The 25,700-nt window shown below is 39.6% G+C and overlaps 1 protein-coding gene across 1 annotated transcript in view; it reads left to right on the top strand.

The window, feature by feature from the left end:
* ERCC6L2 (ERCC excision repair 6 like 2) overlaps positions 1-25,700 on the top strand; it is a 148,158-nt gene that overhangs the window by 83,381 nt on the left and 39,077 nt on the right. The window contains exons 13-17 of the mRNA XM_088470187.1: positions 4,734-4,833; positions 7,409-7,561; positions 10,375-10,455; positions 16,954-17,908; positions 19,789-19,943. Coding sequence (XP_088326313.1) covers positions 4,734-4,833; positions 7,409-7,561; positions 10,375-10,455; positions 16,954-17,908; positions 19,789-19,943 — 1,444 coding nt within the window. The remainder of the gene's footprint in view (positions 1-4,733; positions 4,834-7,408; positions 7,562-10,374; positions 10,456-16,953; positions 17,909-19,788; positions 19,944-25,700) is intronic.

Here is a 25,700-nt window from a genome sequence, read left to right as displayed (position 1 = left end):
CCCTCCTCCCAGCCACAGGCCTTCAGTTGTTTGTTTGGTGCGGCAGGATTCAGACGTACCTTTGTAACAGGACTGCTCAGGCAGTTCTAAGCTATATTACATATGCATTGTATGTGACTGTTTGCTAGCTGCTGTATTGATACTATCTTTTATTTTTGACTGTCAATTACAACTATCACTGTTTTTTCTCTCCATCCCTCTGGGGTGGGGGTGTTTTCTGGGTAGTTCATATTTACTAGTATTTGTGAAGGCTGTTACATAGTATTGCATTTGTTGCCTTTAATTTTGAATATGTCAAAAGGTAAAGGGAAGCAGGGGGTGGGGTCCCCTGTGCTGGTTTCATGTAAATCCTGTCTGGCCGGTTTGTCCCCTCAGGATATTATAAAGGATGATTTGTGTGTTGTCTGTTATAAAGAGCCACCTCATCAGTCCAGTTTACCTGCCTCTGAACAAGAGCCATCTTGGGTGTCCTCCTTGTCTCAGGTAATGAAGCAGTTTGTGGAACACATGGCTACTCCCATGCTGCCTCCTTGTATGGGGTGTCCACAGCATGCTATGTTTGCACCTCCTATACATCCTTCATGGAGGGATGTTTATTGCCATTCTAGTCAGAGTATGGCACAGTCGACTGTTGAAAGCAGTTACTAAGGCACCTAAAAGCAAGTTATCTTTTTATCAGTCTGCTCAGCATATGAATTCAGACGCATCATCAGAGGAATCAGATGATGCGCTGGGTTCTTCTCCAGGATCTAGATCACGAGAGGAGGACCAGCCGTCCACGGTGGATGTTCCTTCTTTAGTGAGGGTGGTTAAATCAATCCTAGATATTCAGGATGATGAACCAGCCCCCAGTAAGAAGGCCAAAACGGAGTTTCCTAAATCCGAGCAGCTCACTGAGCTTATGGAAGAGGCATGGGGTATCCCGGCTACAAAAACATGGGCAAATCAGGAAAGTCATCTGCCAATAAACATTCTGGAGCTGTGAGCAGTATACAAAGCACTTATCATGGCACAGGACCCGGGAGCCCAGTCCAGATGCAGTCCGACAATGCGACCACAGTGGCCTATCATAATCTTCAGGGAGGCACGCAAAGTCATGCAGCCATGAAAGAAGTGACAAAGGTTCTGATTTGGCAGAACGTCATCTTCCGGCCATCTCGGCATATACATACCGGGAGTCCTCAATTGGGAAGCGGACTTCCTAAGTCGTCAGGGCATACATGCCGGAGAGTGGTCTCTCTACCCGGGAGTGTTTCATCTGTTGGTGAACAAATGGGGTCTACTAGACATAGACCTCATGGCATCACGTCACGACCATAAGGTGATTCTATGATTCAAACGATGCTTAGGGCACGAAAGCCTGCATCTATTACAGGGTTTGGTATTCTTTTGGTCAATGGCGTTCCCACAGGAAGTATGATCCTAAGGTGTTTAGGGTTTTCCGGGTACTGGCTTTTCTCCAGGCTGGTTTAGACCTTGGTCTCCACCTGGCCACTTTGAGAGTGCAGGTTTCTGCATTGTCAGTCTGGTTCCAGAGAAAGATAGCTTCATTACCAGATGTTAGAATTTTTTTTCAGGGAGTTCTGTGAGTTCAGCCTCCCTTTGTCCCACTGGTAGCACCGTGGGATCTGTCTTTGGTTCTTAAGGGGCTGCAATCTCCCCCATTTGAACCTCTGAACTCTGTAGACTTGAAATGGTTGACAGCGAAGACACTTTTTCACCTCGCTATCTCTTCTGCACTCAGAGCCTCTGATTTGGCAGCGCTTTTTTTCTCGCTCCCTATTTTTGATTTTTCACCAGGATAGAGCTGTTCTTCATAGATTACCTTCCTAAGGTAGTATTCCGTTTTCATGTAAATTAAGAAATTTTAGTTCCAGCTTTCCAGGCGAAGAATCCCTGGATGTAGTTTGTGCTCTCCATATCTATGTGGAGCGTACAAACTGTTAGAAAATCAGATGCTCTTTTTGTATTATATGGTTTTTACAAACGAGGATGGCCAGCTAACAAGCAGATCCTGGCTCAATGGTTACGTATGACCAGTCTGTAGGGCCATCGTGGGCATTTAGCCGTGGTGCCTCTGCTGAACAATTGTGCAAGGCAGCCTTGTGGTCTTCTGTCCACACTTTTCTTACGTTCTACGCCTTTGATACTTTTTCCTCTCAGGATGCCTCCTTTGGGTGACGAGTTCTCTCTTCTGCTCAGGAGCGTCCCCCACCCTTACGGGAACTGCTTTAGGACATCCCCATGGTATCCCTGTGGATCAATATGGACCCTGAAGAAGAAAATAAGAGTTATGGTAGACTTACCATTGAAAACTCTTTTTCTTCGAGGTCCATAGGGTCCACAGGGCACCCACCCTGACACAACTGGCTGCATTGGGTATTTTTTCTTTCAGTCACGGATACCTTCATCTTGTGTGAGAGTGCTTCTGGTGTATGATTGTTCTTACTTCTCTTTCCTTCTCCTGCCTTGAGACTTGTTTACAAAACTGAAGGCCTGTGGTTGGGGGCGGGGTATATATATGGGGGAGGACCCGAGGCATCCTAGGAGCTGAAAGCTTTAACTGTTTGGTGCCTGGATCTCTCCAACCACATTACCCCAAGGTATCCCTGTGGACCCTATGGACCTCAAAGAAAAAGAGTTATCAATGGTAAGTCTACCATAACTCTTAGTTGTGCCATCAATTGATAAAGAAAATATCTCCTCTAGCCCCAAATTGTGCTGTCTTGGAGTTATCCTGGACTCCTCCCTCTCCTTCAAACCAAATATCCAGACCCTCTCGCAGTCCTGTTATTTCCATCTTAAAAATATTTCCAAGATTAGACCCTTTTTCACTGAGGATGCCACTAAAACCTTCATACATTCATTGCTCCAGATTGGACTACTATAACCTACTCTTATCTGGCCTACCTAACTCCCATCTTTCTCCTCTCCTGTCCTCAATGCTGCTGCTCGGCTCATCTTCCTCTCCAAACGCTCTGCATCTGTCTCCCCTCTCCTACAAGCCCTCCACTGGCTCCCCTTCCCTTTCAGAACCCAATTCAAGGTTCTCACACTCATTTACAAAGCCCTCACCCATTCCTCTCCAATTTACATCTCTGACCTCATCTCCCTTCACTCTCCTGTCCGCCCTCTTCGTTCAACAAATGCACGCCGCCTCTCATGCCAACTGATTACTTCCTCCCACTCCCGCCTTGAAGATTTTGCCCGCACTGCTCCCCACCTTTGGAACTCTCTCCCTCTCCCCATCAGACTCTCCACCTCTCTACAATCCTTCAAACAAGCTCTCAAGACCCACTACTTCATCAAAGCCTTCCAGCCCTCATCTTAACTTGCTGCTAGATGCTCCTTAATCCCTGTCTACCCCATCTGTGTCACACCTGTTTGTCTGCCCCTCCCCTTTAGAATGTAAGCTCTTACGAGCAGGACCCTCTACTCTCTTGTGCTTCTCCTTACTTTACATTCATCTACTTCTTACTCACCACTAGGTCACCTAACACTTGGTTGCTAATGTTCTGTTGCTTATCTGGGTGTTATGGTCGCTAATGTCACAATGTATTTTATCCTTGTGCTTGTCTTGTATTGTATTGTAAGTCACTGGTCAACCTATTAGTTTATGTACTTTGTAAAAGGCACTGCAGAACACTTGTGGCGCCATATAAATAAATGATAATAATAATAATTAATAACATACATCTCTGTGTTTGCCCCAGTAACTCCATAAGATCTTGCTTTTGTTCTTTTGTTTATATTTTGGTCTTTCTCTTGCTAAGGTACTTAAAATGGAAAGTATAGTATTTCATTGTTACCAAAAAAATATGTGCTGAAAAGAAAACAAGAACATTTGTTAGGGTAGATTAAGAAATGTATAGTTGTTATTCCTAGCAAAACCATGTAAATGGACCTGGTCCTAGAGGTGTAAACCATATCCAGTCTTAAATGGATTAATGTGTTAGTATATTCATGAAATTTGTCTGTATTATGAAAAATGGTTGTCAGTGCAGATTCTGCAAGTGGATAGTCGATATTGACTTGTTTTAGACATAGGGCCTGATTCAGCAAGGATCGCAGTTGCAAAGACGCACGCGATCGGTCGATTAATTCGTATTGTGCATGCATCGCAGTGCGCGTGCTCGAAAAAGCAATTGCAATGGAAACTGCGTCTGCAGAGAGTACGCAGACCCAGAGCACAGTGACTGACAGGAGGTGCCGTTTGTGGGTGGTGATGGGGGGGTGGTCGGGCGAACGCAGGCGTGCCAGTGCGTTGCAACACCGTTGCAGGGGTGTACATAAATGATCCACTGCAATACCATACGCAGCCTGAGGCATCATAGCGTGTGCTGAAGTTAGGAATTCCTGAGTGAGGTCTGACCAGCCTTAACTGAGCATATGGGTCCAATGTTACTCAATGTTATCGATTATTTTGCTATGTTGCCAAAGTATATGGATGTGTGTAAGGGGAAGTGGGCGCCCTTGTGTTAGGCTGTGATTGCAATGTGATTGCAAACATTTGCATTTCACCGCTGATATTAGCAACTGCGATGTGTGCGTATTAGCAGAATAGCGATCCTTGCTGAGTCAGACCCATAGGTTGGTGTGAGATAGTACAAAGTGACAGTATGATTTTGTCTCAATATTCAGTTACATGTTCTCTGGTATCTTGTTCACTACTCTTGCAATAATATCTCTAAGCCATTGTGTTTTTATCAACATATTATTTTATTGTCTTATAGGGCCTATCGAATTGGGCAGTGTAGAGATGTGAAAGTGTTAAGGCTGATATCATTGGGAACAGTGGAAGAAATGATATATTTAAGGCAGGTTTACAAACAGGTAAGGTGACATCTACTTCAACATATTTTTTTTATCATGTAGCTAAGGAAAATAAAAAGAGAGGAATTAAACTGGGAGAGGTAGTTCAGCTATTCCCAAGTAACGAGGTTAAGAGGGTGTTGTCTCTTGTGTGGACTCTACATTGTACTGTGAAACTCCCTGTTAGACCTGTGGAAGCTGGTCTATGCAGGATCTGAGAAGGAGGAAGACCTAGATTACACCAGCCAATGGGACAGGGAGCCAGGGCATGCTCACAGCTTATACCATGGGTCAGAACATGGGAAAATGGACTCATTATGAAGTTTATTGTTTGGAGATTTGAGTACAGGACTTTCTAAGGGGTCTATTCATCATCACTTAATTTATACAAAAGCAGGAGAAAATAACAATTTTCACCTACTTTTGTATAAATTATTTGTCAGACCATTTCATCATGCATGTAACGCAGGAGATATCACTGATCTCTCCTGGTTACAATTCTTCACCAATAATTTCCACACTCCCCATAGAATTATGCCATTCATCAAGCTCCGAAAAAGCATTTTTTCGTAACACCACCCTGAAATGACGTACATTCTCCCGAAAGCCTTCCACCATCTTCGGCGGCTGTCCCTACTGATCGCATATATGTACTAACATATGCGATCAGTACCGCAAAGAACAGCTCTTCCGATAAGAGCTGTCCTTTGCGACCCGCTGTGGACTTCCGGGTTTATGAACCAGGATTCCATCTGCGCATGCGCAGACTGACGCGGCGGCCGCGGGGCATGCTGGGAGGGATCCGATCGGATCCCTCATATCAGCGCGATGCGGTAGAAGCCTATAGGCTTCTATAGGGTAACGCTAGCAAAAGCTGGCGTTACCCTCTGCATCAGAGAGCAGGCGGCCAGGTGATGGTACATACGGAAAATGCGGTAAAACCCCAGTTTTTACAGCTTTTTTCCTTTAGTACATCCCGGTGTGGGAGAGGAGGTGCAGGCAGGGAGCGGAGACTTGTGGAGGAGGTGCAGGCAGGGAGTGGCGATATGGGCAGCTAAAGCTCCCTCCCTCCTCCCCTCGACAGCACCCACAGGATGTACCTACCTCTGGTGGCTGTTCCCTGTCTCTTTTGACAGCTCTCTTCAGAAGCTATGGGGCATTGGGGGGGGGGGGGGGCGCTGACACTAGCCAGCAGAGGAAACACAGAGGAGAGGGGATACATGAGCATGAGGAGCGGGCAGGGAGCGGAGACATGGGCAGAGCAGGTGCGAGCAGGGACATGGGCAGTGGAGGTGCGGACAGGGAGCGGAGACATGGGCAGAGCAGTTGCGCGCAGAGAACGGAGACATGAGGAGGAGGTGCGGGCAGTGAGTGGAGACATGAGGTGCAGGCAGGGAGAGGGGAGACACGGGTCTGGTGTGGACTGAGAGCGGAGACAGCTTAGATTAAAGGGAAAAGTATCACAATTCCGAAAAGCTGACTCCGCAGAAAGAGCATTTTTTCGAAACTGATACTTTAGTTAATGAATGCTTCTTTGAACTACAGCGAGTTCAAAACATAATTATCACCATTGATAATTATGTAATGATGAATAGACCCCTAAGAGTTAAGTCTGTAAGTGCAAAGTTAAAGAAAAAAAAATATAAACTCTAGCTATATAAAATATATGTTAGAATTGTAAGACTCTAAGCAATGACTTCATTTATATGAGGTCTTTATGGATTCTTACGAGAATCATTACCCTCCCTGAAGAACCATGGAGTCCAGATTAATTTCTTTATCCTGGCATTCCTGGGCAGTTTATTCTATGCATGCCATGTGCCATGTAAGATTTTTGAAAGCCAAAATTGAAGGGGTGTGCAGGTTATTTCCAGTGTCTTAACAATCAAATATTTAGCTGCAATTAAAATGTGGGCAGTTTGTTTTCTTGCACAAAATAGTTTGCCAACATTAATGTTGTCGACAGTGAAATATCAATGGGACAATGCTGACACGGTTCTAATATTATTTAAAGTATTTGAACTGTGTTGGCATTATAACTTTAAACGTTATGCTTTACGGTCATATTTAAAGTTATATTTCCAACATGGTTAAAATGCTGTAAATAACATTACAACTGTTAACATTTCCCCATCGACGTAATGCTGTGACAGTGGAAATTATTATCATCAAATGTTTGATCATTTGTATTATAAGCTGCAACTAGTGACATAATTGCAGTAAAATAGATGCATTTTACCTGGATTTTTCAAGTTTTACTAGTGATCTTAGCATAATACATTGAATTAAGTAAATTCAATGTACTAAACATGGAAGGAAGTAACCAGGATTTGCTGTAAAACACTAAATACTATACATGCCTTATTACAATGTTACGTTATGATAGATACATGTTTGAAAATGTAGTGTATCAGTTAGTCTTTGCAGTGATAAGTAACTGACAGATGCATGCCACTAAATTCTGTAGTAATAGGACCCCTGAACCACAAGTCATTTTATTCGTTTTTATCGCTTCCTGTTGTTTGCAGCTGTGTGCCTGCAACCACATATATATTTGTTTTATTTCAACCTGTGTGTATTATTTTGTGCCTTCCAGCAACTTCACTGTGTCGTAGTTGGGAGTGAGAATGCCAAACGCTATTTTAAAGCTGTACAAGGATCAAAGGAACATAAAGGCGAATTATTTGGCATCTATAACCTGTTCAAACTTAGAACTCAGGGGACCTGTTTGACCAGGGATATTTTAGAGGTAAGTCATTGTTTAAGCTTGTATTTTTATGGTCATTCATTCACTGTTGCTTACAGAGTGTTTTTTTAAAGAATTAGATATTTTATGCAAGGTCTAAGAATTGCATTGTAAAATAGGGGTGGGGAATTATTTCAGCTGGGGGGGACACTTAGCATTTTTTGTGAACTTTTGAGCGATGAACATAAAATATATTTTATTTACACCTATCATAAAAATACAGTAAGATAAAATTTTTTTTTAGTAAAGTCCAGAAACAGCACAAAATGTTATAGCCATGTCATTCAATTATATCATAATCACAACTTGGATATGATATTGCAACAAACATAAAGTAGTACCATATATTTCTAAGTACAAGATTACATTGTGACATATTGTGAAACAAATAAACAAAATCATAGTACAGTGTTGTCAATAGTCTTTGGTACCATCAGATGAACAGGCACATGATTCCATCTTGTGACATCAGAAGGGGGAGATAATATTTTTGATAGAAACCTTCTAGAACGACATATGCATAATTGGGGGGTCTTGTAAGAACACTCTGGTTTCATACCATAGTGTTGATTTAAAACAATGGTGTATTTGTCTCTTAAGATCAGCAGACAAATTGTCAATAAAGCTTTTCCAAATGGGAAAAAAAAAATCTGTTTTCTTTGTCTTATAAATAGTCATCCCAATCCATTTTAATTACATAAAATAGTTTCTCTTTAAACATAGCTAAAGAAGGAGGAGTAGGTTGAATCCACTGTTAGAAAATATTTTTTTTTGCTAAAGCCGAAAGAATCTATAATAATCTTTTGCAGCCTGCAGAAATTCTAGTAGTTACCAGGAGATATTCCAACACCGCCCATTTCTGCTATAATGGAAAATAATCAACTAAGTCAGCTACTGCAAATTGTTTGATAGCCACCCACAATTTCTTAGTGACACTACAGTCCCATAGGCATTGAAACAAGGATGCCCCCTGATGAGCACATTTCGGACATGCTGAAGATTTTCTATACCAATTAAGATGACGACTGGGGGAAAGACCTCTATAACACAAACAATCTATAGAACATTTCTCTATAACTAGTAGCAGGGATTGGTCGAGGAGAATATTGAATAGTGGGCAAGATATCAGCCTACGTTAGATCCGGAAAGTGTGTCTGCCACTTAGTAATGTCCGCGGTAAAAGTCAAGTAAGGATTTCACAATATGTGATAAAAAAAGGCTATCGCTGTACTTGAATATCTAGCAGACAGAAAGGCAGCATCTAATTGAGTATCCAAATCCATGGGAGATAGAAAAGACAGGGCCTTGCTAGTATAGTGTTGTGCCTGTAAGAAGGATAAATCACATGTTTGGAGAAAGTCATAACGGGTGTGTGTCTGCGGAAATGTGAGGAGACGTTTGAGCAAAGGGTCGACAAAGTGTCTAACTTTGCGGAGCCCTTGAAACTCCCACATTCGAAATGGATGTGCAGCCAATACATTTTGAAAATTATTATTAACCAGTAGAGGGAGATGTAAGGAAAAGGAAGTATGAATGTTACATTTGTTACGCATAGAGTGCCATATTGATCATGTTGACAATCAGGAGTAGGTTATCAAGCAAAGGGAGCGGGAAATTAAGTTAAATCCAAACCAGAGAGAAATTAATCTCTACACACAATCCAATCCTTAATGTATCTACAGATTTCGGCGTGGTTATATAGAAGAAAATTGGGGAAATTAATTCCCTGTCCTTCCCTATCTAGTACCCTGAAGAACTTTCAAAATTAGTTTTGTTTTTTTATTGTTCCAAATGACTTTTTGGAATGCAGCCGTTATCTTTTATTCATCTGTTAGATTGAGAAGAATTGGGAGGACTTGCAATGGGTACAATAATTTGGGAAAGATGATACTTTTTATTAGATTTTCCCTACCCAAATATGAGAGTTGAAAGTGTTGCCAACTCTCCATTTCCGCAAAGATTTTACTTATTATAGAGGTGATGTTCAAGGAGTATAAGTTGTGTATATTTTTGGGTACTGTAAGTATATGCACAAGTAAGGTATACTAGAAATAGACCACTGCAATCTACCCAGATCTCCTAAAGGGCCAATGCCATAGACTTAGTAAAACTAATTGTAAATCTAGAAATATGACCAAATTGTTTTACATTTTCAAAGAGAGGGACTAGGTTTGACCTCCAGGTTCTATATAAATAGCAGAAGGTCATTGCAAAGGCTAAAAGTTTTAATTCGTGGTTACTTATGACAGGTCCGCGTAACAATGACAAATTCTGCAGGGTTCGAATTAGCGGATCCAGCGCTAAATTAAATAATAAAGGTGAGAGCGGACACCCTTACCAAGTGCCTCGAAACATTTGTAGGGGATTACCGAGAAGGTCATTGACAATAAATTTTATACAAAGATTAATATAGAGGTATTTGATTAAATTAATGAAGGATGACCAAAATTCACTAGAATCCCAGTAAGATATTTCTACAAAATAATTGTAACTTAAAATTTTGTAAGGCGAACATAGCACTGAGGTCTTGAGTTCAATTAACAACTAGGGCCCCATTTGTGTAGAGTTTGGTACGTTCTCCCCATGTAAGTAGGTATATATGAGGCCAAGGGGAGATGCCGAGTTTACCACGGCAAAGATCTTTCCATGCATTAACATTGAAAATGCTTTTATGAACATTAAATAGATTTTATTTGTCAAAGAGAGAAGTGCCCAGGCTTTTTGTTTGATATTGTTTAGGAAATGCAGCTGTACATAGGTTGAATAAATTGTACATGAAACTAATCAGAAAACATTTCTTGCATCTGGTGATTCAGCGTGAAGGTCAAGTAGAAGCTGGAGTCAGAAGTGCCGCCATGCATATATGTCAGCAATCACTATCAAATGACACAGCCATGGTAAGCTTTCTATCTGCAATAAAATGTATCCTCAGTAAGAACAGTAGGACACTGCTTTCATCCAATAGGAAACAACAGAATAGTCTAGAGCAGTGGTTCCCAAACTGTGTGCCGTGGCACACTGGGTGCCCCAGGGCACTTGCAGGGGTGCTTCCGGTTGGTGGTCCTGTACCGAATAAAATAATTTTTAGTCAGTGTGATAGGCAAAATCAGTGCTCATGGCTGCCAATAAAACAATATGTGGACAAAAGAAAAGCAGCCCTGTCAATCACCACATAAGTGAACCTAAGGGTGGCATATACTGTAAGCACCATTTACGTCATTAAATTTTTGCTGAATTTCTCAATAAGAAGCTTTTGCCCCAGGGGTCACGTGGTGATACTCTAGGGTGCCGTGATTCGAAAAGTTTGGGAACCACTGGACTAGAGTATTGATCAGGTCCTGGTGTTCTGGCCAATTATGGCTTTTATAACACTTTTCCATTTTCTTTATTTATTTATTTATAGTCTGCACATACCATCATACTAAAATAATAATTTGTATCATTGATAAATAGATGTACAGATGTGTTTTCATACACCTAGCCTCAGTATGCCAAGTGGCGCGAGACGCCTGGCGTGAGTGAACCTCGCAGAGTGGTGTGTAGTAACTCTTTTATTAAACATGCATCTTATTCGCACCGCAGACGCGGCAAAACGTCACTCGGTATGTACCAGAGACGCCGGACTGCGACTTTAACTGCACAGAAATTAGTTTTAACCACTTAACTGGCTAATTTTTTTTCCAAAAACAGACTGAATTAGGTCAAGAACATTCTTTTAAGACGTTTTCAACACAATTTTCTTAAAAGAAAATGTTTTTTAAAACACTGTATACCATAAAAATTGCAATTTTGGCCGATGTGTTCAACTATCTATAGAAACCATTGATTGTTTGAGGCCACAGCCACCGATGTTTCCTTAACATCGGTTCCCAAACCATCGATGGTCCCACACCCTTGCTGGACCCATTCGCACCCGGCCACAGATGCCGCTTGACCCCCGCACCTTGCCATGGATGCCGCTGAACTCCCGCACCACAAGCCAGACCCCCACGTATTGTAAATACTGAAAGAAATCCCATATCGGAAATGCTCCTGGTCCAGAGCATTTCGGATATGCAAAACGTGTGTGTGTGTGTATATATATATATATATATATATATATATATATATAGAAAATGCAAGGAGCTGGTATAGAGCGCCTACTGTGCTTATATAACTTATTATAAAGTGCTAACAATATAAAGTGATATCGTGCAATAAAAGTGCTAATGCCAGGATAGTAGTATCAAATTATCATTATCCTCAAATATATATAAAGTATAACTTATAAAATAACAACGGTCTATATGACTAAAGTGCTATTGCAGAGATCCTTCAAGGATCATAAACTAAATTAACAATCATAACATTCCATAAACATGTGCAAAAAATGCATAAATAATTTAAAATGTGAATCAATAAAAGTGCAAAAATTCATTTAAAATAACATAAATTAGTTTTAATCAGACACAACAATAGATATCCTCCTACATGAAGGATAAATGACATAAAAACTCATAAAACCAGGGACAAAAATGTGTATATATAAAAAAGGACTATAGATTTATCTGAATAAATAGGAATAAAAATCGTAGCTTATCTGATAAAAATGGCAAGTTCATGAATGGAAAGATAATAGCAGCCTCCAACGCGTTTCGTCCGTATCCTGGACTTCTTCAAGGGAGGACGAAACGCACAGTAGGCGCTCTATACCAGCTCCTTGCATTTTCTATTTGTTTGTATATGTAATAGATCACCACTGTTACATTATTTTGCTGGTTGAGCTGACACTCACAAATTTTTGGGGGTGCATTATAATAGTGTCACATTATTACAAATTTTAGTGTGAGACAATAGACACACAACTGATAAAAATACCACATTGAGGGATTTGCACCCAACTGGCGCTGTGATCTTCTGCTGCACATATATATATATATATATATATATATATATATATATATGTCGAATAATGCGGCACCCAGAGGATTCAATATGCAAGATGGATTATACTCCTGTGGTCAATGTTTCAATTAATCAACATTTTCATCAGAAATGTTGATTCATTGGAACGTTGAACACGGGAGTAAAATCCGTCTTGCATACTGAATCCTCTGAGTGCCACATTATTCGACATTTATATTGCTGCGTGTCTGAACTGGACTCGTATGTGCTGGCAACGGTGGTGAAGCTACATCTATACTAGTGAGTGCCGGACTCTGTTGGAGTACCTATATTACATATATATATATATATATATATATATATATACATACACATATACAGTCAGGTGCATAAATATTGGGACATTGACAGAATTTTCATATTTTGGCCTCTATTCACCACCACAATGGCTTTGAAATGAAACAAACAAGAAGTGCTTTAACTGCAGACTTTCAGATTTAATTTGAGGGTAATTACATCCAAATCAAGTGAATGGTGTAGGAATTACAACGGTTTCTATATGTGCCTTCCACTTTTTAAGGGGCCAAAAGTAATGGGACAAACTAAACAATCCTAAATCTAACTTTCACTTTTTAATACTTTGTTGCAAATCCTTTGCAGGCAATTACAGATACAGACTCTGCCAGGCCTCTACTGCAAATGTCCTCAGTTCCTGCTTGTTCTTGGGGCATTTTCCCTTCAGTTTTGTCTTCATCAAGTGAAATGCATGCTCAATCGGATTCAGGTCAGGGGATTGACTTGGTCATTGCATAACATTCCACTTTTTAGCCTTAAAAAAACTTTTATGCACCTGACTGTGTGTGTGTGTGTGTGTGTGTGTGTGTGTGTGTGTATATATATATATATATATATATATATATATATACACACATTCCCTTCCCCAACCCCCCCACACTATTAAATATATATACAAACTTGTACTGGCCATACAATCCATTTTAATACACTATTTCTAACTTTAATCACATGGTTTTTTTTGTTCTTTTTAATATCTCACGGACTGTTAATGAAAATAATAAAATTTTTAAGGTAACAATAAAAGTTATATTTTACTAACTACTATGCATTGACCAAGACAACCCTTTTCTGTCCTCTTTCTGTATAATCCATGATGAGTTGATCCAAGCAGGTGTTAAATCTCAGCAACATGCGGAGAGAAAGGGTTTGACAATCTGAATAGTATGTATTCAAAAGATGGGAAAAGTGGGAGATATTTGAATCTGAAGCATTGGGAAAGGAGTCATCCAACCCCACTGCCTTTGCTTATAATACTGTGTCTGTAGTGTAGGCTACCGTATAAATGGACTCTATCTTTATTCACAGGAGGGTTTGCACGCATAGATATTTCCATGTGGTATCTTAACAAAACTAGCTGTTGGATTACATTGTTGCTATGTTTACTACAGTGAAGTGTGTGGTGGATTTCTGTTATCAGCCATATTCTTACCATAAGAAGCAGGCTTCAGTGTCCTTCAATATGGCTGTAGACAGGAAGTCTGCTTTATATAGAAACTTCCCCTTCACCTCCCCCGACTTTGACCACCACAAGTTCCTACTACCCCTTCAAGTTCCACATATGCAAATTTTAAAGTAGGTCTTTTAAATTGGAGGCCTTGTATTTTTGTTTAGGAAGTCATTTAATATGCCGTAACTATAGCAGCTCTGACCTGTTTTGCCACCCTTCAGTCATTACGATGTGTCTCTACAGCACACTAAATATACATTTTTATATGGCTCACTAAAAATGAAAACAGATGATAATATTGCCATTGCTGTCTACAAAACTTTCTGCCAGTTTTGCAGATGTGAGAATATTTGTCTAGCTTTGATATATGTACAACGTTTTATCACCTCACCCTAGTGAGTCACTTGCATAGGATAAATAGGTCACAAGCCATATTGGTCTAGGTGTACCATAGAGTAAATTACAGCCGGTAAAGTTTGTATAAACTGCAGTAACACCCTGGTGATACCTCTGTAATATTTATAGTGACAAAGTAAAACAGTATTGCGACCAAGTTATTACTAAGGAACAAGCTGTAATTAAACTGGGCATTTTTAGAAAATCAAACTCCCATTCACAGATCAAAAATCTAGTTATATTATTAACCTGGCATGTACTAGGTTTAGTTATTAGTCTGTTTGTAAAAAAGAAAAGAAGTCCTGAGAGCATTAGCTATTTGACTTGCGGTGACATAGTGAGATCCATAGAAGTTACCAACCAATAAAAGATATGTTGCCAACAATGCAGACACTATGAACAGTGGTAACTATCAGCAGCGGCTCCTAACCATATTGATTAGGGGGGCTGCCCGTGTCGCTGTCCAGATGGTCAGCAATGCTGCTTGTGTCGGAACTGATAGGCACTGGGACAGGCGTATGCGCTCAAGTACCATCTTCTAGGGACTGCATCAGCTGCAGCTCCTAGAAGCCGGGTACAGCAGACAGCAAGGCAAGGGAGACACTTCCCACTGGAAGCACTTTCTCTGCTAATCGCTACTGGAGCTGGCAGTCCCGGGGGAAGAAACACCTCTGATTAGTAAATATAGTGCCTCCTATGGGAAGCCACTCACTGCCAGTGCAGCACGGACTCCCTCTAATCTCCAACTTGGTAGCTCACTGAATTACTAAGATGTGCTCTGAGAGATCCTGTATGCAGCATGCTTACACTCTTGTTAACTCAGAAAACTATTACAATAGTATTTCTGCATAGTCTCAGGTCTCTTCTCTCCACAGTGATGAAGGAACAGCTGTATTCACCTGTCCAGTTTCTTCCCGGTTCACTTATCCTTCTCTATTTTCTACACCTACACACATCCCAGACCCCTTTCTTATCCTACTGTATTCTATTGCCCCATTCTGCACGTGATGTTTTAATTGGCAGACAATTGACCAATCAGCAGCAGAGCTAACTTCGCAACGCCGCTGCCATCACCAGAGAAGAGTGAGCACTCACTGGTAAGGTAGCTTGTGTCGCTGTCCCCTCTGCTGCAGATCACACAGAAGGTTTAGAAGGGAGTGCAGGGCGGTCTGATTGCTTGACTCTAAAAATGATTTTTTTTTTTCTATTCTCTTCAGATGTTTTGGGCCTATGCATAAAAAGTTGTATATGTACTTTCTTTCTTTAACATTGATTTTATCATTTTGATAGCTCACTGCCAGCTGATATTCCCACACTCAGTCATTTATGCTGGCATTGTAACTTTATATCATATTAACATATCTATTTGCAATGTGTGAGTTTTTCTTCATAACATTATCGCTTTCACAAGAATTTCTGACTTAAATACACAAAAGATCCCCTCCAAAAAAGGTAAAGGTGAGTAACAAAGGATCTCTGTAACATGCTGCTGTTCTTTGATTGTAAAGTATAGAATGGTTTTAAGTGATGTAATTCCTCACAGGAGATTACACGCTGGGCTAAACTCACATAAAGTTTACTCTGTTGATTTGGTTTGTACATTATTCTTGGGGGAATATATTTTGTTTATGTCTCTCATGCTTAAAAATAATGGTACATTGTCTAACTACTGAAGAGCTGAGTGACCTGCGGCCTACTGCTGCTTGTATGGTTTTAACCTTTGCTACAAGTACCTCAGTTTTATGCAGTCACCAAAGTCTTAACTGTTTAAAGCATTATAAAATGTGCCTGTTAATTACTTATCAGTATGATGTCTGCCTCTAGCTCACTGAAGCTTTGGCCCACCTCTGCTGTATGTTTTTCTAACAAATAACTTGATTATGTAGTGTTTTGGCCCAAAAAGTTGTTTAGTTTGAAAAGTCATATAACTTGAAAAGTTGGAAGGTGCATTCAAGATGAATTATTCCATGCTATAAATCACACTAGTACTTGCCAGGGAACATGATTGGATGAAAAGCACTGTATTCTCAGAAGTTAACATTTGCATGGCTGTTTGCATACATGACAGTTACTGGTAGTAGATGTGATTGCTACTAAAGATATTTTATTTAGTAATTGAAAAATGTAAATATTAAAGACTCACCTCACATATATAGCTTGATACATAGTCTACCATTTTCCAAAATATAAATGGGAAATTTTATTCAGGGGCTGGAAAATATTTTTCTACATTATTGTTATTTTGGTGTTGGCTAGTTGTCAGTGAATGTTGTTTTCTTGACTGCTAAATGATGTTTATTACTGTTAGACAATTAGAGTGTTCCTTTGTAATTTGCTTGTGAAAATATTTTATTCTTCATTTAGTCATCCACACAGCTGCGTATGGGGAACCGTGGCAGGGCTATTGTTGCTATTCCATCCATCCGTACAATTTATGGTCTGTGGTAATTAAAATGAAAAGAAGGAAGGAATTAAATGTAATATATCCTGCAAGGAGTTTTTATTTTTCCTCTCCAATATTAATTAGGAAAGACACTGCCTGTACAGCCGCTGTTTCCACCTCGACTTATGTATTGTAATCTATTTGCAGGATGCACTTATTGATAGTGAGAAGACTGTAAATGTAAAACCAAATGAAGAGTTCCAGAAGCAAGCTTTTGATTTTAGCAGCGATAGTGATGATGAAATAAATGGGGGTTCAAAAAGAAAAAGTAACAAACCCTCTGCAAGTGGTGACTGTGCTAAACAGCTTACATTACAACAGTGTGGATTTTCAAGATTGCTAGAGAGAGGAGCAAACGACCAGGGCAGCAACACTGACCATTCAGGGAGGTCCACTAGTGATTCCCCATTAAATACAAGCAAAACATTGGTCCTTCACAACTACAGACGGGGCCTTGAAATAAGTGAACAAGGCAGTGGAAGCAATAATTGCGCCTGGAACACTTCGTCTGACTCTGGTGAAGATACAACCTCGATGACAAGAATTAAAAGGCAGTTTACTAAAGAAGTCCCTGCTGTCCTGGAAACTGGTAGTAACTCGGATGAGGACATTATTTTGCCCACTCAAGCCCATGCAAGTAGAACCACAAAATTTGCGGTGGGGGCCAGAGTCATTGCAGAATCTGATGAATCAGATAGTGAGAAAGACTGTAGTAGTGACTGCATTAGTGAAGAGTCTGATGATATTACAATACCAAATAAATGTATGTCACATACAACTAGTTTCCCTAAGCTGAAAAGGGAGCATAAAAAGCACTCCTATCACGGCAAATGTGATACAGAGAAAAGTTCACAGACTATAGATGTATTCTCATCTTCTGATGATGACGATCTTCGGAACAAGAAAATGTGTATTGGTAATGAACAACAGACAGGCAAACCTACAAAGTATAGACAAAACATTTGTTCAAAAGTTCAAAATGCTGTGAAGAGGTGTAACCAAGTTGCTCAATGGAATTCTTCCAGAATGACTGAAGATGAGCAGGTCACTGATAAAATTGTCACTCAGACACAGAATGTGGCTTCTCTGGACAGAATTTTAGGTAATTACTTTATTCTCTTACTTGTAAGCTGCATATTATCTGAAAATAAATAAAATTCATGTATAACCTTTGAATTACTCAAATTTCCTACCATACATAGTCAGTTCCCCTATAGTTTCTCCTAATTTCACTTTCACAATTCTAATAAATTCCTATTTTTACCTTGATTTATGTTATTTCCACTTTCATATGGTGGAGGTTTATAACATTATAGACTACTACAAACACTATATGCCATCAGAGGTGTAATTGCATGACGCGTACCACTTTGTAGTTGCAGCATAGATATGTTTGGCTTACAGTCTACATGATGTGTTCTTTCATATGAATATCTCTAACACATGTTGACAATATGTTTAATACTTTATTCCATTTAGATCCCTTTAATTGCTTTACATTTTGCTTTCTGTGTTAAATGGTAATTAGAAACCCAAATTATATTGAAGATAAGTAAACATTGTTCAGTGTTAATCAGAAGTTCCATTGCAGATCTCTTAAAAAAAATTATTTAACAGGATTTAAGTTGCTGTGATGTCACTAAATTTGTAAAGTCACTAATTCTCTCAGTGCAGTTCTGTACAAGTCTGTCACTTAACTGTTTAGTTAGGGATGAAACACCCTGGTTTTCTGTTTTACATAGCAGAATATTTTTGGGTACCATATTTAGCATTGATAATACCATTTTAGCAGATTGATTACACTGATCAACATTGTTATTACCAATCATATTAGAGGGATTTTGGGTAACTTTGTGGTACTGATTCCAAACATGACATCGGTTTTGCTAGATTGGCTCAAAGTTTTTTAGATACATGGATCAGAAACAAGAAAAACGCCATGGACAACTGTCTGCTGACTGCTATTTGTGTGGTTGATCACTTATATATAGAGGGGGAATATTCTAGAATGATTGCGGAATAAACATCTAGAATATTTTCATCTCACCTTCTAGGATGTTGCGATAGATTCCCATATGCAGGCGTTATGGCTAAGTTCCTATTACTTGAGGGTATCCATTATCTCAGGAACTAGAGAAAAAACTACTTTTCACATCTGAATTCAGCAACCCCCAAATACTTAAATTCATTCAGATATCCTTAGCATCTAAACACATTTTTTGGTTTTTGTGTTGTGTCTTATAAGCATTACTGCATTAATAAGGTTAATGAGTAAAAATAACTACTGCTTATAAAAACCTGATGAAATAGAGAGCACTTAAAATAAATAATTACGTGCCCATACAGTATAGTTTGATGGTGAAAATGCAGAAATGAACATTAAAAATGCCCATTTTCTGCAGCTCTATACAAGTTTAACAATGATAGCATTAGCTTCAACATTAATGCATATATACTATATATATTTATATATTTAAGATTATCTTAACAAAGAAACCGTTGAGAGCAGTTGTCCTTGTTGCATAACTTTTTAAAACATGGCAAAGAACCCTCATTGCCACAATATATACAGTCAGCTCTTTAGATCTCATATTGAGAGTCGACAGCAACTGATTCCAAATGCAAATGTCACACCTAGAATCAACTCCAGACCTTTTACCTCCTTAATTTATAATGAAATAACGAGGGAATAGCCCATACCTGTCCATGAAATAGCTTTTGAGTTGATAGTCCCATTACTTTTGGCCCCTTAAAAAGTGGGAGGCACATATAGAAACCGTTGTAATTCCTACACCGTTCACCTGATTTGGATGTAATTACCCTCAAATTAAATCTGAAAGTCTGCAGGTAAAGCACATCTTGTTTGTTTCATTTTAAAGCCATTGTGGTGGTGAATAGAGGCCAAAATATGAAAATTCTGTCAATGTCCCAATATTTATGCACCTGACTGTATAATATATTGGACTGTCCTTTCAATTTTAGGTGGTGTTGCTGAAGTTGCTTATGTTCATTCAAATCAAAATGTAGTTGGATCAAGCAAAGCTGAGAATCATATGAGCCGATGGGCAGTACGAGATGTGTTTGAACTGAAGCAATTCTCCCAGCTTCCTGCCAATATGACCACCCACAAATTAGAGGTAAGGGGGAAAGAGCTTCAAAGGAAGTACTAGTATAAGATTTTTAGTATATTTGCTTTATTTTAATGCTGATATTAAGCTGAGCAACTTTTTTATTTATTTTGTAAAAATAAAAGTATATAAAGCTGGTGTGATCCATAGTGACAGCGTTAATAGTAATGAAAGTGTTTGATTATGTTCCCTCTAGTATCATTTTCAGGAGCCAATTCTATTAAAATCTTCTGCCCAAAATTGAAGGTTCTAAACATAGCTGTAACTGTTGTTTTGAGACAATCCTTGCCAGTAACTGACTTACAGTTAACAATTATAACTGTTACACCTGTTGTTGAAATCATGATTAGTAGTTGGGGGTTTAATATATATATATATATATATATATATATATATATATAAAGGTAACGTCTAAAAGCGTGTGTAAAGTTTCTGGCTGTATAGATTAGCTTACAGGTGCATTAAGTGAAACACAAAATACAACGACAGAAAAAAATATAACCAAGCAACCAGTGAACCGTACGTCAGAGGCTTTGGGCGGGCCACGTGGGGTGCACATGTGATCCACGTCAGCTGACCTTCCTTCCTACATGGCCATACTTTGGGGTTTATTTATCAAGCAGTGAAAAACTTAGTGAAGCGGAGCAGTGGAGAAGTTGCCCATGGCAACCAATCAGCTTTGAGGTAACATTTATTAAGTACAGCCTATAAAATAATAGGTTGGAGCTTATTGGTTGCCATGGGCAACTTCTCCACTGGTCTGCTTCACTAAGTTATTCACTGCTTGATAAATAAACCCCTTTGTTCGTGGAACATACATGGGAGACGCTGCGGTGTCTTGGCTGTAAAATGATCCGCAGGAATTAGCTGCTACTTCATCTGATACAGTGGTAACACTTTACCACTCTGTTATTTCCATTTCTCTACATGGTTAAATTGCCCCAGGGAGGCATGGCTCATCTTGCACTGCAATGCAATCAGCAACCGTGCTAACGGCCATGGACCCCTGTCGCTAGATACCTCTTTCCTTTCTTCCATTACTACAGGCACCCCTCTGACTCTCATTCCCCGCTCTATACATATGGCAAGATGGGGAAAAGCAGCGAAGGAGAGCCCCATGAGGTAGTAAACTCCTATATATCTTTGGTACTAATCCATTACACAAAATACAATATTAGGATCCTCTGGGAGTAAATATCTATATCTTTATCATTCGACTGCCTAAAAGTCAGGAGGAAAAGAAAAATATAATTAGAGTGCTATATGCAAATGCACTAATGATTATGCAGATATCAGATATAAGATATATATGATGTTGGAGATGTGAATACCAACTGGAGGCCACTTTTATAACATTTTGTGACCAGTTTACGCTGTGAACCTGCTTATTACATAATGTGGAGATGCAATATATGGGGAAATAAGATTCATGTTAAAACCCTCCCCAAGCATATAAGAACAACTGTTGGAAAGGAAGGGAATGGCTAGCTGAGATAAATTGCAACAGCTTAAGCTGCAGATTGTGTCACATGCATAGGTTTTTCATTAAACAGCGTAAGCTGCAGATTGTGTCACATGCATAGGTTTTCATTAAACAGAGTAAGCTGCAGATTGTGTCACATGCATAGGTTTTTCATTAAACAGCGTAAGCTGCAGATTGTGACACATGCATAGGTTTTTCATAAAACAGCGTAAGCTGCAGATTGTGTCACATGCATAGGTTTTTCATTAAACGGCGTAAGCTGCAGATTGTGTCACATGCATAAGTTTTTCATTAAACAGCGTAAGCTGCAGATTGTGTCACATGCATAGGTTTTTCATAAAACAGAGTAAGCTGCAGATTGTGTCACATGCATAGGTTTTTCATTAAACAGCGTAAGCTGCAGATTGTGTCACATGCATAGGTTTTTCATTAAACAGAGTAAGCTGCAGATTGTGTACATGCATAGGTTTTTCATTAAACAGCGTAAGCTGCAGATTGTGTCACATGCATAGGTTTTTCATTAAACAGCGTAAGCTGCAGATTGTGTCACATGCATAGGTTTTTCATTAAACAGCGTAAGCTGCAGATTGTGTCACATGTATAGCTTTTTCATAAAAGCGTAAGCTGCAGATTGTGTCACATGCATAGATTTTTCATTAAACAGCGTAAGCTGCAGATTGTGTCACATGCATAGGTTTTTCATTAAACAGCGTAAGCTGCAGATTGTGTCACATGCATAGGTTTTTCATAAAACAGAGTAAGCTGCAGATTGTGTCACATGCATAGGTTTTTCATTAAACAGCGTAAGCTGCAGATTGTGTCACATGCATAGGTTTTTCATTAAACAGAGTAAGCTGCAGATTGTGTACATGCATAGGTTTTTCATTAAACAGCGTAAGCTGCAGATTGTGTCACATGCATAGGTTTTTCATAAAAGCGTAAGCTGCAGATTGTGTCACATGCATAGGTTTTTCATTAAACAGCGTAAACTGCAGATTGTGTCACATGCATAGGTTTTTCATTAAACAGCGTAAGCTGCAGATTGTGTCACATGCATAGGTTTTTCATAAAACAGAGTAAGCTGCAGATTGTGTCACATGCATAGGTTTTTCATTAAACAGCGTAAGCTGCAGATTGTGTCACATGTATAGCTTTTTCATTAAAAGCGTAAGCTGCAGATTGTGTCACATGCATAGATTTTTCATTAAACAGCGTAAGCTGCAGATTGTGTCACATGCATAGGTTTTTCATAAAACAGCGTAAGCTGCAGATTGTGTCACATGCATAGGTTTTTCATAAAACAGAGTAAGCTGCAGATTGTGTCACTTGCATAGGTTTTTCATTAAACAGAGTAAGCTGCAGATTGTGTCACATGCATAGGTTTTTCATTAAACAGCGTAAGCTGCAGATTGTGACACATGCATAGGTTTTTCATAAAACAGCGTAAGCTGCAGATTGTGTCACATGCATAGGTTTTTCATTAAACAGCGTAAGCTGCAGATTGTGACACATGCATAGGTTTTTCATTAAACAGCGTAAGCTGCAGATTGTGTCACATGCATAGGTTTTTCATTAAACGGCGTAAGCTGCAGATTGTGTCACATGCATAGGTTTTTCATTAAACAGCGTAAGCTGCAGATTGTGTCACATGCATAGGTTTTTCATAAAACAGAGTAAGCTGCAGATTGTGTCACTTGCATAGGTTTTTCATAAAACAGAGTAAGCTGCAGATTGTGTCACATGCATAGGTTTTTCGTTAAACAGAGTAAGCTGCAGATTGTGTCACATGCATAGGTTTTTCATTAAACAGCGTAAGCTGCAGATTGTGTCACATGCATAGGTTTTTCATAAAACAGAGTAAGCTGCAGATTGTGTCACATGCATAGGATTTTCATTAAACAGAGTAAGCTGCAGATTGTGTCACATGCATAGGTTTTTCATTAAACAGCGTAAGCTGCAGATTGTGTCACATGCATAGGTTTTTCATAAAACAGAGTAAGCTGCAGATTGTGTCACATGCATAGGTTTTTCATTAAACAGAGTAAGCTGCAGATTGTGTCACATGCATAGGTTTTTCATTAAACAGCGTAAGCTGCAGATTGTGTCACATGCATAGGTTTTTCATTAAACAGCGTAAGCTGCAGATTGTGTCACATGCATAGCTTTTTCATAAAAGCGTAAGCTGCAGATTGTGTCACATGCATAGGTTTTTCATAAAACAGCGTAAGCTGCAGATTGTGTCACATGCATAGGTTTTTCATAAAACAGCGTAAGCTGCAGATTGTGTCACATGCATAGGTTTTTCATAAAACAGCGTAAGCTGCAGATTGTGTCACATGCATAGGTTTTTCATAAAACAGCGTAAGCTGCAGATTGTGTCACATGCATAGGTTTTTCATAAAACAGAGTAAGCTGCAGATTGTGTCACATGCATAGGTTTTTCATTAAACAGCGTAAGCTGCAGATTGTGTCACATGCATAGGTTTTTTATAAAACAGCATAAGCTGCAGATTGTGTCACATGCATAGCTTTTTCATAAAACAGCGTTAGTTGCAAATTGTTTATATTACTGTTCAAAATATTTTGCTTTGGTAATTAACTGTCTATATTCTAATTATTTGTTAATCTGATGGGATTCGGAATTTCCTGTTGACTCTTTGATGACCACTATTGATGTCGGTGGCTTTCTTTGAAATTTGGGTATTTTATTCATCAGAATTTGTAGTTTTGACACTAGTAAGAATCATTAACTTCATCTATGACCAATCTATTATGTTTATCACCATCAAGTACCTGATGCTTATAAGGTGAATGGACACATGTCGAATCCATTTTTTTGCCATCCGCAATGTCTATAATACTTATCGAATGCTCACAGGAGCATAGATGTATGCAATAAGTAGCTCATTTGTGACAAATGCGAAACATTGGTCTAAATCAGCGTTCTATTTATGTGTCTTTTATTGTTTGTGTGTCGTTAATTATGGTCAGTAACCATTTAGACAAATTTTATGAGTATCTTTATTAAAAGTTAAGTTTTATGTATCTATAACTGTGAGTACCTAGATACTAGGAGAATCCATATTGGGCCGCATATGTACAAACCATGTTTTCTTTTTCTTGTTTAAGTGAGCCCCCAAACAGAGGACCTGATTCAGACCCGCTCGTGAGCGCATAGTGCTCGCAAGTGGGTCGACGGCCGGGCAGTGCACACGCGCGGCGTGCGTGAGCCCCGGAGCGATTGAGAACTTCACTCACTTGGGGCTCGCAGCAAAACGGGGCGCCTGTCGATGTTGATCGACAGCTCGCCCCGTTTTGTAGGCGGGTCGGGGGGGAGTGGCTGGCCAAACCTTGACGTTCCCGAAGGAATCCCTGCCGTTTGGGGGCGGCCCTACTGACATCACACGTGATGTCAGTAGTGAACTTCCTGCTCTATAAGAGCAGGGAGTTCACTGGGGCTTGCGGTGGACGAGACCCTACCACTAGGATCTTGTCACAAACCCGATGGTCGCGACCATCGCCAGGCCACCCGCTAAAGCTGCGGGTGGTCACCCACAGCTTAGCGAGCAGCCTGGAGGCGGGGGGGGTTAAAAAAAAACGCCCTGATTGAGCGAGCGCTCACAAAGAGCGTCCGGCTCTGAATCAGGGCCAGAGTCCTTTGTTCCTCTTCTTCTTTTGGACATCTCTTTAGACGATTACGTTATGACCCTGGGGTGCACCACTAGTAGGCTAATATTTTCCCTAGTATTGATTACATTATGGATTTATCTAGTTGATCACCCTAAGTACAGACCATACAACCACTACTAGTCTTCTAGAAACAGCTCAATTCAATTCCATTTATTCATTTACTGTTTAACCAGGGACCCCCACAACAGTATCTAGAGTTCTAGACTCAAGGGTTCAATATGGTCTATCCTTCATACAAAACAAAAGAAGTGGGAAGTCGGCACCTTTATTTATGGTAAAGTACCATGGCATTTTTCTGAACTGTAAGATTGTGTCTGTTCTGTTTTTGGCTTTCAGAAATGACCAACAGTGGAGTCTGGTAGTCAGCAAGTGATTTTAAAGATGGAGAATAACTGAGTACTCATTTATGTTTATAGTAGCAAGCTGCAGATATGAGGGTGGGATTGCTCATATTAATTTTCTCTGTCCTTGGGGATGTGTAAATATGCTGTTTTATTGACACCACCAGAGACAACAAAATGTTGATTGTCCAAGTGGTACATTTTTATGAAGTGTAAGCTGATTGATACGGAGATGGAAATGAGATATACTGG

Source organism: Taudactylus pleione, unplaced genomic scaffold (genome assembly GCF_031769625.1).
Source record: "Taudactylus pleione unplaced genomic scaffold, aTauple2 ptg000095l, whole genome shotgun sequence".
Classification (NCBI taxonomy): domain Eukaryota; kingdom Metazoa; phylum Chordata; class Amphibia; order Anura; family Myobatrachidae; genus Taudactylus; species Taudactylus pleione.
The sequence above is the reverse complement of the archived record's forward strand: the minus strand, read 5'-3'. Positions and strand labels throughout refer to the sequence as shown.